Raw genomic sequence first — 13305 nt, 5'->3', positions numbered from 1 at the left:
ACTATTGATATCTTTATAAATTGAAGAAGAAATGGGATAAAATTGGAGAAAAATAAAAATAAAAACAAAGGGAAATACAGCTTTTAGGATGGATGGGAGATGCGCTCAAAATGAGTTGGAAAAGAATGGGTTAGTAACTTAAAAGGGAATGCATGAGTCAAAAGGGATGCGCCTTTGCAGTAGGAGAAAAGCTATAGATTTGGTTTGGGTAGAGTGATTCATTGTTTGGGTAGTTTATTTTTATTTTTATTTTATTTTAGTTATTTCTTTTTACCAAAATATAATCTGTTTAACTTTATTTCATATTCTAAGGATTTTGCTAAGACTCTGGCTTGCTTTTTAATTCGTTCTTGTTTAAAGAAAAATACAATACGGAGGGACTTAGCCTATTTGTACTTCACCTTACGGTTATTAAAAATAGAAAAGTAATGAAATGAAATGACATGATCTAGATTATATACAAAACTAGTTTATAACCCGTGAAATCACGGTTATAAAATTAATTAAACTTTTATACTAAAAATTCAAAGTTATTAATCAATTAGTTTAAATAAATTATTAATTAAAAGATTTTTTTAGTTATATATAAAATTATAATAATTGATTTAAATAAATATGTGAAATTATATCACTTTATAATTTGTATTAATTTTATTTTAATGCTATTAATTTAATATATATAGAGTGGAAAATTTAAAATTTAAAATTTAAAATAAATAATCAATATGTTGACAAGTGACAATTATTAATTAGTAGATATAATAATAAGGTAATACATGGCAAAATAAGAATATAATATGTATTAATTAAGATGTTTAATAAGATGATACATGTCAAAAGGAGAATAAAACTATTCTTTTATTAGAATAGGGATTATAGGGACATATTTAGCTTATCCGAAATGTCGGATGTGCTTGTCTTCTCTAGGAAAATACATGTGTCACAGATCTTTATGCAAACTACGATTTAATAATAATTTTTATTTATAAACGAAGTTATTGTTGGTTTAATGCATGATAAATTCTCGTAGGGATTATTTATAGATAAAGGTTACAATTCCTTTTGTTAATATATTTGAACCTGATATATGATGTTATATTATGAATAGCTTATGAAGGAAAATCAAATTGATCTTATGGACATAGCCCCGATAAGACTAAGTGATGATGAAGAAGTCACTTTTGAAGCCGTGACAACTGCAGTGAAGAAAGCGGTTCGACTACATCGTGCAATCCAAGCAAAAGATGGTCACTGGCCTGCGGAAAATGCTGGTCCCATGTTCTTCACTCCTCCACTTGTGAGTATAATGAGTAGAAATAAAATTCATTTTTCAATTAGTTATTTTTTGTTAAGTACATAAGAGCTTTCAACCTGAAAATGCTATTTACTTCACCAAATCACGCAAACGCATATTGATTTATTCTTTCCAAGTAGACTTTTGATTTCAAACGTGAGTTGATGCCTTAATTATATACATGATTGATTTCATTTTATAAAAATGATATCTTGACCTTGAGTTTTCCACCATGAAACTACAATAAGGAAGACTCATCGATTATATTATTGTGTATTTTACATATATGGTTATGTTTCTCTCACCAACCATCTTAAACTTGTAATTGTTCTTTTTTATTGCAGTTAATTGTTTTATACATAAGTGGTACCATTAATACAATCTTGAATGAAGAACACCACAAAGAGATGATACGGTATTTCTACAATCATCAGGTAAGCTATATATCAATTTTAAATAAACCATCTATGTTATATTTTACCACACAAGAAAGGAGGCATTTTACGGGTTTTGAAGTTTTTTTTGGTGAAGGGATAATAAGTTGATGGTCAAAACCTAGTGAAAGGTTATTCATATGTTAAATATAAAAAAAAAACCACAAATTTTTCATGTGTGATGGAAAAAGTTTTATTGTTTTTTTTGGTTGGTTCTAACCATTACTTTTACGCAGAGTTATTTTAATTCGAAATTCTGTTATATTTTTTACAAAATCAATCTTAAAATTGGGTTTAAATTCAAAATTTGGTCCTTATGGTTTGCAAAAATTACGCCACATGTCCTTAACTCGGGTGTATGTTTATTTAACTTTTTTATTTTTGTTTATTTTATTTTTTATCTTTTAGTCAAAACTAAACTTGGTTTTATACTATTTTCATTTTTTTTTCAAATTTTTTCGTTTTTTTTTACGTCTTGTTTTTCGTCAATTTGATAACTTATTTTGATATTTTCCAAAAAGTGTAACTTGTAAGATTATTTTTTTTTTATTGTTTTTTTTTTCTTCGTATTTTTTAACATTTTGTTTTTCATCAATTTGAAATTTTCTTTTGATATTTTATAAAGTGTATGAATATATTAAAGTATATTATATTTTTGGTGTTTGAGTTTTTTTTTTTTTTTTTTTTTTTTTTGATTTTCTATTTTTTTTAATTTGGGTAATTTACGGTTTTACTATTTTTTTTATTGTGATTCATTGTGTGAATTTACAATTTACAATTACTAAAATCGGAAATAACTAAAAAATAAAAAAAAATGAAAATAAAGAAGAAACGAAAAAACAAAAAAAAGTATATAAAAAATTTGAAAAATAAAAGAATATAAAAAACAATATATATATATATATATATATATATATATATATATATATATATATATATAACAAAGTTTTGTTTTGATTAAAAAGTTAAAAATAAATGAAAATAAAGAAGTTAAAAAACATAAAATCGAGTTTTGGATACGTGGTGTAATTTTTTTGCAAACTAAGGGATAAATTTGAACTTTAAACCCAAGTTTAGAATTGATTTTGCAAAAATAATAAAAGAGTTAACTGTGAAACTCGTTAAATAGGCTAAAATAATAATTCTACGTAAAAATTATATCCAAAGTAAAAAAAAAATAAAAAAAATGAAAAAAATAAAAATCTCAATTACAGATGGTATTTATCCTTATTCATAAGATACAATATGTGACATATTAGATGAAACAAGTAGACTACAAAAAGAACAAGTGAAAAAGAGAATCTTGTAATGGCCCATGTAGTAAGCCAACTTACAAAGAAACATTTATTTAAATACAAACTATAGTTTTTAAATTTATGTAGTAACCCAACTTACAAAGAAACATTTATTTAAATACAAACTAAAGTTTTTACATTTTGAAGCAGTCTGATCAATAATCTAATTAAAAACATACATTGGCAATGCCCTTGGATGCAATATAACATATGTAACGATGTCAAATGTAAATTTGCTTCATTTGATAGTAAAATAATAGACTTTTAATAGAGAAAATGGTGTTGTATTTTTGTCGGAAAATATATTTTTTGTACAAGTTTAATCTTTGAAACTTTTTATAACAATATCCTTAACCATGTAACTTTAAAATGTTACGACCAAATTTTCAAAATAAAACTTTTATTCTAAATTAACCAAAATACTTTCCACAAACCATGAAATCTCAAATACAATTGTTTTCAAAGTTCATAACAAATACAATTTCATTTCAAATCATCAGAGTGTCCCATGAAAACACCTGAGAGAGAGTACACGCTACGCCATCAAGCCTTGCATTTGCCCTAGGGCTCAGATGTACCTGAAACAAATCCGCAAACTGTAAGTTAATGCCTAGTGAGTCCCCCAGAGCATACCGCACACACAATACACATAACACATATCATGTAAGCCATAAAAGCTACATATATCATATAATCCATGCATATAAACATATAAGGATGTCGTGGAAACCTTCCAAGATCTTACACCAAGTGCCACGGGAAACCTCCACGTGGTCTTTACTAGCTGTCACTGGAACCCCCACGTGGTCTTGGCTACTTGCCGCAGGAACCTCCACACAGTCTACAATAATTATGAGGATATCATACGAGCTAAACAAGTAATCATACTAAGAATCCATGGAAACCCTCCAGGGACTTATACTAAATGTCATGGGAACCTCCTCATGGTTTTATTATACTACCACTGGAACCCCTTAGGGACTTTCATACAAATGTCCTAGCGACATATCACATAACCAACTATCAACCCATATACATTAAATGGGTCGGCCTTAGTGCCTTAGACCCATTGGTATGGTGAGAAGACTCACCTCTCGAATGCTGAACTGACAAGCTTAGATCAGATATATCCCACACACCACTCTTCCTCAACTGCCTAAAATCAACATATGATTAACTTGTCACAACTCCGAAATACCACAAATACCCTCAAGGTCAACCCTAGTCAACGGTCAAGGTCAACAGTCCATGTTGACCTAAACTCGTCGAGTGCATCCAACAACTCGTCGAGTTCCTCCCTAGTGACTCTTCAACTCGCCGAGTTACCTGTGTAACTCGTCGAGTTCTTCAATGTCCAGAATATTGTAAACCCATGCATACTGAAAACCCTAATCCTTCACAAAATCACTCGAAATCTTAAAAACGGGAAAAACCCTACTTGACTCCTCGAGTTGTCTAAGGGACTCGACGAGTTCCTTCAGTCCTTTTTGTGTTCAGTCATTTCCAGTGAGATTCAAGGTCCTAAAATTCAAATCCAACTTCTCCTAGTGTAGTTACCACGTAAAGTTGCAAACTTTACGTGCATGCAAGGTCTTATAAAGCTAAAACACCGAAACTGAGCTTCCTATAAGGTTTTTGTGGATGGAAAGGGCCTAAGCTGGATAAAGCGAGAAACTTTATGCCATTGGGGACCTAAAGAGGTCCAATATGGAACCATATCCTTGTGATAAGTCCAGATACGAGTATGACCCCATTTTGCACCAAAAATGGCCATTTACTTCCAAGAAAAGGGATCTAAGCAATTAGAGATCAATGTGACGAATTTATACCTCAAGATGGTGTCCAATACAGTGTAGATGCCGGATCTACTGCTTCTTTCCTTGCTCCTTCTTCTTCAAGCTCTAAAATCCTTCACAAACACATCATAATTTCTCACAAAATCTCTTTCTCTCACTCAAGAAGGTGCAAGGTCCAAATAGGGTTTTCTCTGGCTAACAAGGTGGTAATGGAGGCCACGAGAGGCGGATTAAGTTCTTTAAATAGGGTGAAAGCCCTAAAAATTAGTGTTTTCCTTCATAGAGCCTACTCGGCAAGTTGAGGCCTTCTGACTCGTCGAGTAGGATTGAAAACCCGCGTCCTCATAATAACTTTTACTCGCCGAGTTGGAGCTCCCCAACTCGCGAAGTCGATGCACAAAACCCTAAAAAATAGATAAATTAATTTATACCTGGAATAGGTGTTACATAAAAGTTTTTAAAGTTATTGAAACACTATTGTTTTCCCATAAAGACTTTCATTAAACAACAAAAGATAAATACAATGTACATATGGTTCTAATGGATTACATAATACACATGAATGGGCTACATAATCTAAACATATGTGCTAAACTAAATATGAAGAATACAATAAATACATATATACTAATACACCCACGCAGTTTGAGCGGGATCTTGAGAGTAGATGCCTAAGCTGAATCTGAAATCCATGAAGAGAGATGATGGAAGCCCTTTAGTAAAAATATCAGCATACTAAAGCGAAGAATGGACATGAAGAACATAGATTTTACTAGTGGCAACCTTGTCACGCACAAAATGAATATCCATTTTTATATGTTTAGTGTGTTGATGTTGAACAGGATTGGACGATAAGTAAACAACAATGACGTTGTAACAATAGACAATGGTTTCTTTTTCAAGAGGAGAAGGGAGCTCTCGAAGAAGGTTTCTTAGCCAACAGGTTTCAGCTACAACATTAGCTACACCCAAATGTTCTGCTTATGCACTAGATCAGGAAACTGTTTGTTACGCTTCGGTGACCATGATAAGAGGTTGTCGCCAAAGAACATGAAATAACCACTAGTAGAACGTCTAGTGGTAGGGTATCCTCTCCAATATACATCAGAGTATGCAATAAGGCCCGTGGTGGAGGAAGGATGAAGTTCAAGCCCATCATCTAGAGTACCTCGAACGTAGCGAAGAATTCGATTTAAATCCTGTAGATGTGGTTCCCTGGGATCATGCATGAATAAACAGATTTGATGCATGACATAGGATAAGTCTGGACGAGTGAATGTCAGATGCTAAAGTCCACCCACTAGACTATGATACATAGTAAGGTCTGGAACTAGAGAGCCAGAAGTGCCCAGTTTGGACTAAGTGTCTACATGATTTCGACATGGGTTGCAGTTAAACATATTAGCTCACTCAAGAAGATTTAACGCATATTTGTGTTGAGGAATAAAGATACCCTTGTCATCCTTCGTAGCTGCAATAACCAAAAAATATGATAAATCATTGACATCCTTCATGTCAAACTCAGAGGCCAAAAGGGAAATAATACGCTGCATAAGAGATGTAAATAAGGCAGTGAGAACAATGCCATATACATATAGCAATAAATACGTAACATCCCAATCCTACCCCTACAAAAGATAAATAGTGAAGAGTCGCTATGAGAAAATGTAAGTTGTGAGATGTGAGAAGCAAAGCATTGAAACCAAGCACATGGTGCTTGTTTCAAAACATAAAGAGACTTTTGTAGACGACACACGTAATCTAGGTGAATCGAATCTTTAAGAAAGTATTTTTGACATCCAACTGATGAATAGGCCGGTTACACGAGACAACTAGGCTTAGAATAGTGCAGATAGAAGTCGGTTTAACAACTGGGCTAAAAGTCTCATCATAATCAATCTTACGGAGTTAATTTTTGCCAATTACAACCAAACACTCTATGTATCGCTCAAGAGAGTTGTCCACCTTGTATTTATTACGGTATAACAACATAGTGCGAACTATGTTTTCCCTGTGAGGTTGCGAGACAAGAACCCAAGTATTGTTAGCAATAAGAGCATTAAATTCATCCTTCATGGAAATGGTCCAATTTGGATCCTGGAGGACTTGAATGTGAGATTTGGGCATGGGTGATTCTATGGTCATGTGAAGGTTGAGGCATTGGGTGGGTTTTTAAATACCGATACGAGATCGAGTTATCATGGGATGTGAAGATGGAGGGGGTATGTAGTTTTGAGAGTGGGTGGTTTGAAAATCAAGAGTGAAGGATGGTTCCAAAGGTATATGATTTGTAGTGGAGGGAGGACTATGAGGGCTGAGAAGAGGGGTATTTTACTCAAATTGAGGTGTAGGAGAGTATGTTTGTTCGATTGGAGATGATTCATACAAAACACAAGATTTTGCAGAGATGAGATAAGAGTAATCAAGAATGGAATATGATGGATATTCGTTAGGATACATGGATTGGAAAGGAAATATATTTTCTTTGAACACAGCATGACGTCGGGTAACCAAGGAAGACACAAGGAGTAGATCGAGCAGCAAGTTTATATAGGGAAGGAAGGTGTGGGTAACATAGACATCCAAAAGCATAAAGATGAGAGAAAATGGGAGATTTTTGGTATAGTTTTTTTAATGGTATTTCGTTGTTGATGGAGGATGAGGGTGTTCCAACATCCCATTTTCTTAAGAGGTACGAGGTTACGAGAAATGAAATATGATGTCGTTTTGATCAAATATATTGTGAAATTGTTTGTTAATAAATCCCCCCCGGTTGCGTGATCACATTGGGATTGTTTGATGTCAGTTTGAAATTGATTATAGACAAATTCTCGAAAGTGAATAAATTTGCTAAATACATCATATTTTTGTCTTAATGGGTACACCCACAAAAAATGAGAAAAATGATCAAGAAAAAATATATAATATTTTATGCCACTTGTGCTAGGTATAGTAGATTCCCACAAGTCAAAATGAACAATTTCAAAGCATTTAGAAACATTGGAGTTGGAACTAATAAAAGGTAATTTAATATGTTTTCCAAGCTGACAAGCAGAATAATTGACATTTAAAGATGTCTTATTACAAGAAATCAAACGGCCAGAAACAAGTTTATTGAAAACATGAGCGCCAGGGTGTTCAAGGTGTTGATGCCATAAGGATGAGATGACATTAAGAATAGCAACGACGAACTAGAGATTTAATGTTGCAGGGTATAAGTCACCAGAGCTGTCACACCTAAGTAGAATTTGATGAGTTTCCAAATCCTTCATAGAAAAGCCAAATAGGTCAAATTCAATGGATACTTTATTATCAAAAGTAAAGCGACAAACAGAGATTGAATTTTTAATAATATTAGGTGTGACAAGAATACTATGAAGGTGTAAAGGGAGATGAGTGGAGTGAATTTGTGAGTGACCAATGTGGGTATTAGGAGTGGAGTGACCATTACCAAAAAGAACAGATTTAATATTACTATTATTGCTAATAGACAAGAGTCTGCCTGAATCAAATGCAAGGTGAGATGTTGCACTAGTGTCCATATACCAAGTGACATCAGCTCCATCGTTGACTGACATTGAGTTGAATGTTTAAGCTAAATCAATCGATTGATCTTGAGACATTTCAGGGAACCATTTCCAAGGGGGTTGAAGTGTTGGAATAGAAGAGGCATGATAAGCTTGAGTATTGGGGACCAATAGAATAGCTGATGACATGGCAGGAGGTGGGCCAAGGAGACTAGGCTGCTGATGATGGCATGCTTGTCTGCAAGAAGGCTGTTGAGGCATTATTGTATTGGCCATGTTTCAATTAAAATTTATTATGATTTATAATATACATGTATTTTATATTTGTCATCTTTTGTCACACCCCAAAACAAGGAACGGCAGAAACGTTCTGGGGCGGAGGACGTCATGTAATGTTTCACAACAATCTAAATTAGTAAACAAGCAACAACATCATCCATTGCACTAATAGTATAATTTTAATTACAAGTGTTCCTTCATAGTATAAGACAACATAATGAATAATCAAAATAAAAGAGGAGTCCTGACTGCTCCGTCTTCACAAAACCTGGTCGTCGTACCTATCTATTTGTGACCTGAAAATACAAGTTATTTTGAGAGCGAGTATCAGCAATAAAGCTGGTGAATTCATAAGTATTAATGTGTCTTTGATTTGTAAAACTATGAACTAAAGACTTGTAAACGTTTGGAGAAAAGTTTGTATAAGTATGAAAATGTTTGTAAGTAATTGTAAACGTTTGAAAACCTTAGAAAATCCAATATTTCCCACTAGTATAAAAATTAGTCTTCTACCAAGACCTAACTGTTTTGAAAGTAGCCTTCTACCAAGACCCGACTATTTTGAAAGTAGTCTTCTAGCAAGACCAGACTGTTTTGAAAGTAGCCTTCTACCAAGACCATACTGTACGACTATTATTATTCAATTCTAATATACCTCGTCGATTATGTGAATATGACACATGGTAAAGGTATTAATAATATATTAACTGGATTTTTATCCTTTTGTAATTGTCGTATGTAACATGTAAGTACTGTAGTGTAGTATTGTAGGAATTACTGCTATACTAACTACCTTAAACCGGATTTATATTAAGGTATTATGTGATTAATTGTACCATACTATTAACTGGAAAAAACGACATTGTAAGTTGTAAAAAGGTATGACGTTTGGCACCCGTAGATCTGCAGGTCCGGCTGTAGCTAGCAGCAAGGTGTAGGATAGTCTATCCAGTATAGATCTATACGCAAACTCACGCTCTCCCTCCAGGAGATTCTGGCTACAACTCGGGCCATGACAATTAAGGCATGCTCCGATACAGTGGATCACATTTATGTTAACGTATTCTTATAAGCGTATCTATGTAAACGTATTCATATAAGCGTATTCATGTAATATGTAATGTATTAGTATAGACTCATGAATGAACTGACTCTTGTGTGATTCTTTGTACTTGGAATAGTAAGTAATATCTCCTAACTATACCTATTATAGTTACTAGTGACGTACGAGTATAACCGGAAGTATACCTTTGCTACCCATAGGTACTGAACTGACTAATGGAACCTGTATGTCTATATATGTATACAAGATATATAACTAATATTTAGATGACATGCAGAAGAGCAACCGATGCCCTAAGGCCACATCCCAACGAGGAAAAGGAAATAAATCGAGCTAGCCGTCCTAAGCCCTTTAAACATTATTTATATAACTATACATATATAGGCATGCATTTGACAATAAAAGCGTAAAAGAAGTTTTGTAAAACCTTTGAAAAGTTTAATACTAAGAAATGATGACTTGATGTCAGTTTATAAAACGATTGAAAGTATATTTTTTTGATAAGACAGTTAAAGTATTAGGAAAACCTTTGTTTAAAACACATTTGTAATAGAGTTTGAAAGGAAACTTACATTATGTAAGATAGTTTGATAAAGAGTTTTAAACATGTAAAAACGTTTAAGAAAGTCATTTGAAGAAATCTGTTTGGTAAAACAGTGAACGTATAGTAAATCCGTTTGCATGCTAGTTATTAATCACATGTGATTGATATAATAACTAAACATGATTTAACTTGTATTCCCCCCACCCCCATAAAGCATTTATAAACATTTAAAAGCATTTAAAAGGTTAATTAAGGGGTATGAACTCACCTACAGTGAGTGGATCGGATGGAAGTGTCGAACACGTGCTTGGTGTCAAGTGAAGACTTAAACACACACAATGATCCTAGTTAACATATAATATCACATATATGCATTCAATTAGTCTTTAAAAAACTAATTAACAAAGTTAAGACATCCTGGGACATGCAAAACACCTTATATAAGTGTTATAAGTCCCGAGGGTTGCATCTAAGTGTTGTAGGACATTGTTATTGAGTTTAGGGTTCAAGGAAATCCTTCATTTGACTTGACGGTTCTTATGACCATCACTCATTGAGTTTACGGTCGTAAAATCATGGGTTTACAACCGTAATCTCATGCCCTTTTGACCATGCATTGTTTTGAAACTCTACTAATCCTTAGAAGCATTTATACTTGAAGTATAAGCCTATGGAAGTTATTAGGGCACCATTTCACTCCTAAATGGAGTTTACGGTCCTTAGACCATTTCCTTTTGGGTTTACAGTCGTAAACCCATATGGTTATGGTCTTTTTGATGTTTTAAAGTGCTAAGCTCATCAAGGAAAGGATCTATGCTAGTTTCCAAGGCCTAGAACGGACTAGGGCACACTTTGGCACCCATTTTAGGGTTTACAGTTCAAGAACATCTTGGACCGTAAACACCTTTGATCCTTGGTTTGTTGGGTGTTTTCTTGATGTTTAGAATATAACTAGCTTTATAATACTCTAGGATAGAAGTACTTACTTGGTAGAAGCTTGAGAAGGTGCTAAAAGTCCAAGAACACTAGTGTGTGTTCTTGGTGAAACTAAGAACACTTGAAGGTCTACATATATGGAATGATTTTATGGATGAAATCATGTTAGATCACTATATTAAGGTAGATATTAGCTTATTAGGGCTAGAAACACTTACAAGATGAAGATCAAGAAAGAAAATTTGGATGCTACTTGAGAGGATTTGAGTTCTATCTTGAAATGGTGAAAAAGTGTGAAAAATGGTTGAGTATCATATATATAGCCATTAGGGTTTATGGTCCAAATGCCATTTGGGTCGTAAACTTCAAACTCTTTGAGTTTTTGGAACTTTATTGATGCACAATAACTCTAGGGCATCCTCTCTCCCAATATATCATAAAGTGTTAATCCTAAAATACTCAAACTTATTCCAAAAAGCTTTGAAAATTAGCAAAAACTGTTCTGACTTCTGTTGAAGTGAAGGGTTGTACAGAATAGAAAATTTCTGGTTGTCACATCATCTCCCCCTTAGAGGGAATTTCGTCCCGAAATTAGAATTTAGGTAAAGGAGTAGGCATAAATAATCGAGCAAGGAGGTGGGGATACTTCCTATTCGATTAATGTACGCGCTCCCAAGTGAATTCCGGTCCTCGGTTGGCATTCCAACGAACCTTCACCAATGGGAAGCGATTTTGCCTTGTTCACCTGACCTCTCGATCAATGGTCACTACGGTTCTTCCACAAAGGCGAGGCTCTCGTTTAACTCGATCTCGTCGAGTAGGATTACAAGAGTCCTGACGGAAAGGTACTTTTTCAAGTTCAAGACGTGAAGGGTAAATGTACGTTACTGAGTTCGCAGTGTAGGTTGGGTTTGTGAGTTATGGGCCGATTCTGGAAAGAATCTCGGAGGCCCTAACTATTGAATTTAGCTTCCCACGCTTTCCGTAGCGTATCAAGCCTTTCCAGACTGAGACTTCTAAAAGAATTTGGCCTCTCTCTTGGAATTCCAACGGTTTCCTCTTCTAGCTTCTCTTCCCAGTCAAGGGCCACTCCCTTCTGAGTCAAAGTCGTAAGAGGTTCTGTAATTCGTGAGGAGTTCTGAATGAACTTTTGACAGTAGGTCAGCGAGACCTAGAATTTGGTGAATTCTCATGGGCGTCTTCGGTGCTAACAAATTCTCAATAATTTTGATATTCGGAAGGGTCCTCAAGAATTCCCACATTACTGGTAATGTGTCTTAGGAATTCGACTCTTCAAATCTAAAACTCGTATTAAGAGAACTTCGCGTAGAGCTTCTCTGATTGTAATGTTTCCATGGTTTATTGTAGATGCTCTTTATGATTTCCTTCTTACTACGAGAGTAGATAAGTAAGTCATTTACAAGGATAATGACGAACTGATCTAAGTAAGAATAGTGTACCCTATTCATTAAGTTTATGAATACTATAGGCGTATTGGTCCTATCCGAGGGGTATCACTAAGGACTCGTAGTGTTCATATCGAGTTTGGAAGATTGTCCTCAGAACACCCTTCACTAATACTCGTAACTGGTGATATTCGGATTTCAGGTCCATTTCTGAAAGGTATATCATTCCTTGCGGTTGGTCAACCAATTCATTTATGCATGGCAGAAGGTAATGATTTCTAATGGAAGTCCTATCGGGGTCTGCACCATGAGGACTTCCCCGGGTGTTATCCATCCTAGTACTTCTCTCGCCCAAGCACGCTTAACTGTCGAGTTCTGATGGGATCCGATGCATTAGTGCTGGTATGATCGCAACCACTAAAGTCTATCTTCTTGAAGAATAAGACTGGAGTTCTCCAGGGTGAGAAGCTTGGTCTTCTTGAAGAATAGTGCTGGTAAGATTGGAGTTCTCCAGGGCGATCTGATTGCAGGGGTTGTATTGGGTTCTAAGTTTGTTCGCATGACGATGCAATTACTCGTAGTCTTGGGAAGTCTTCGTCCTAAAGTTCATATTAGAGGTCATATATGGTTCATCAATCACAGTCTCGTGTATACGAGTCGTATATATTTAAGATTGAAAAGGTAGTCGAATAAATGATTCTTCTTTAAGCTCACATCCTAACGAGGAAAAG

General features: G+C 34.4%; 1 protein-coding gene and 1 pseudogene across 7 annotated transcripts in view; one reads left to right on the top strand and one right to left on the bottom strand.

Annotated features, from left to right (window-relative positions):
* The window catches only part of LOC145039423 (dammarenediol II synthase-like), a 62021-nt gene that overhangs the window by 28382 nt on the left and 20334 nt on the right, over positions 1-13305 (top strand). For all 7 annotated transcript variants that reach the window (XM_078987511.1, XM_078987499.1, XM_078987506.1 and 4 more), the window contains 2 exons: positions 1109-1297; positions 1639-1728. In XM_078987511.1, the coding sequence (XP_078843637.1) occupies positions 1109-1297; positions 1639-1728 (279 nt within the window). The remainder of the gene's footprint in view (positions 1-1108; positions 1298-1638; positions 1729-13305) is intronic.
* On the bottom strand, positions 12872-12990 carry LOC145027732 (5S ribosomal RNA; annotated as a pseudogene).

Source organism: Lactuca saligna, chromosome 1, assembly GCF_052625555.1.
Source record: "Lactuca saligna cultivar CGN05327 chromosome 1, ASM5262555v1, whole genome shotgun sequence".
NCBI classification, from domain to species: Eukaryota; Viridiplantae; Streptophyta; class Magnoliopsida; order Asterales; family Asteraceae; genus Lactuca; species Lactuca saligna.
This window is presented reverse-complemented; position numbering and strand designations above follow the sequence as displayed.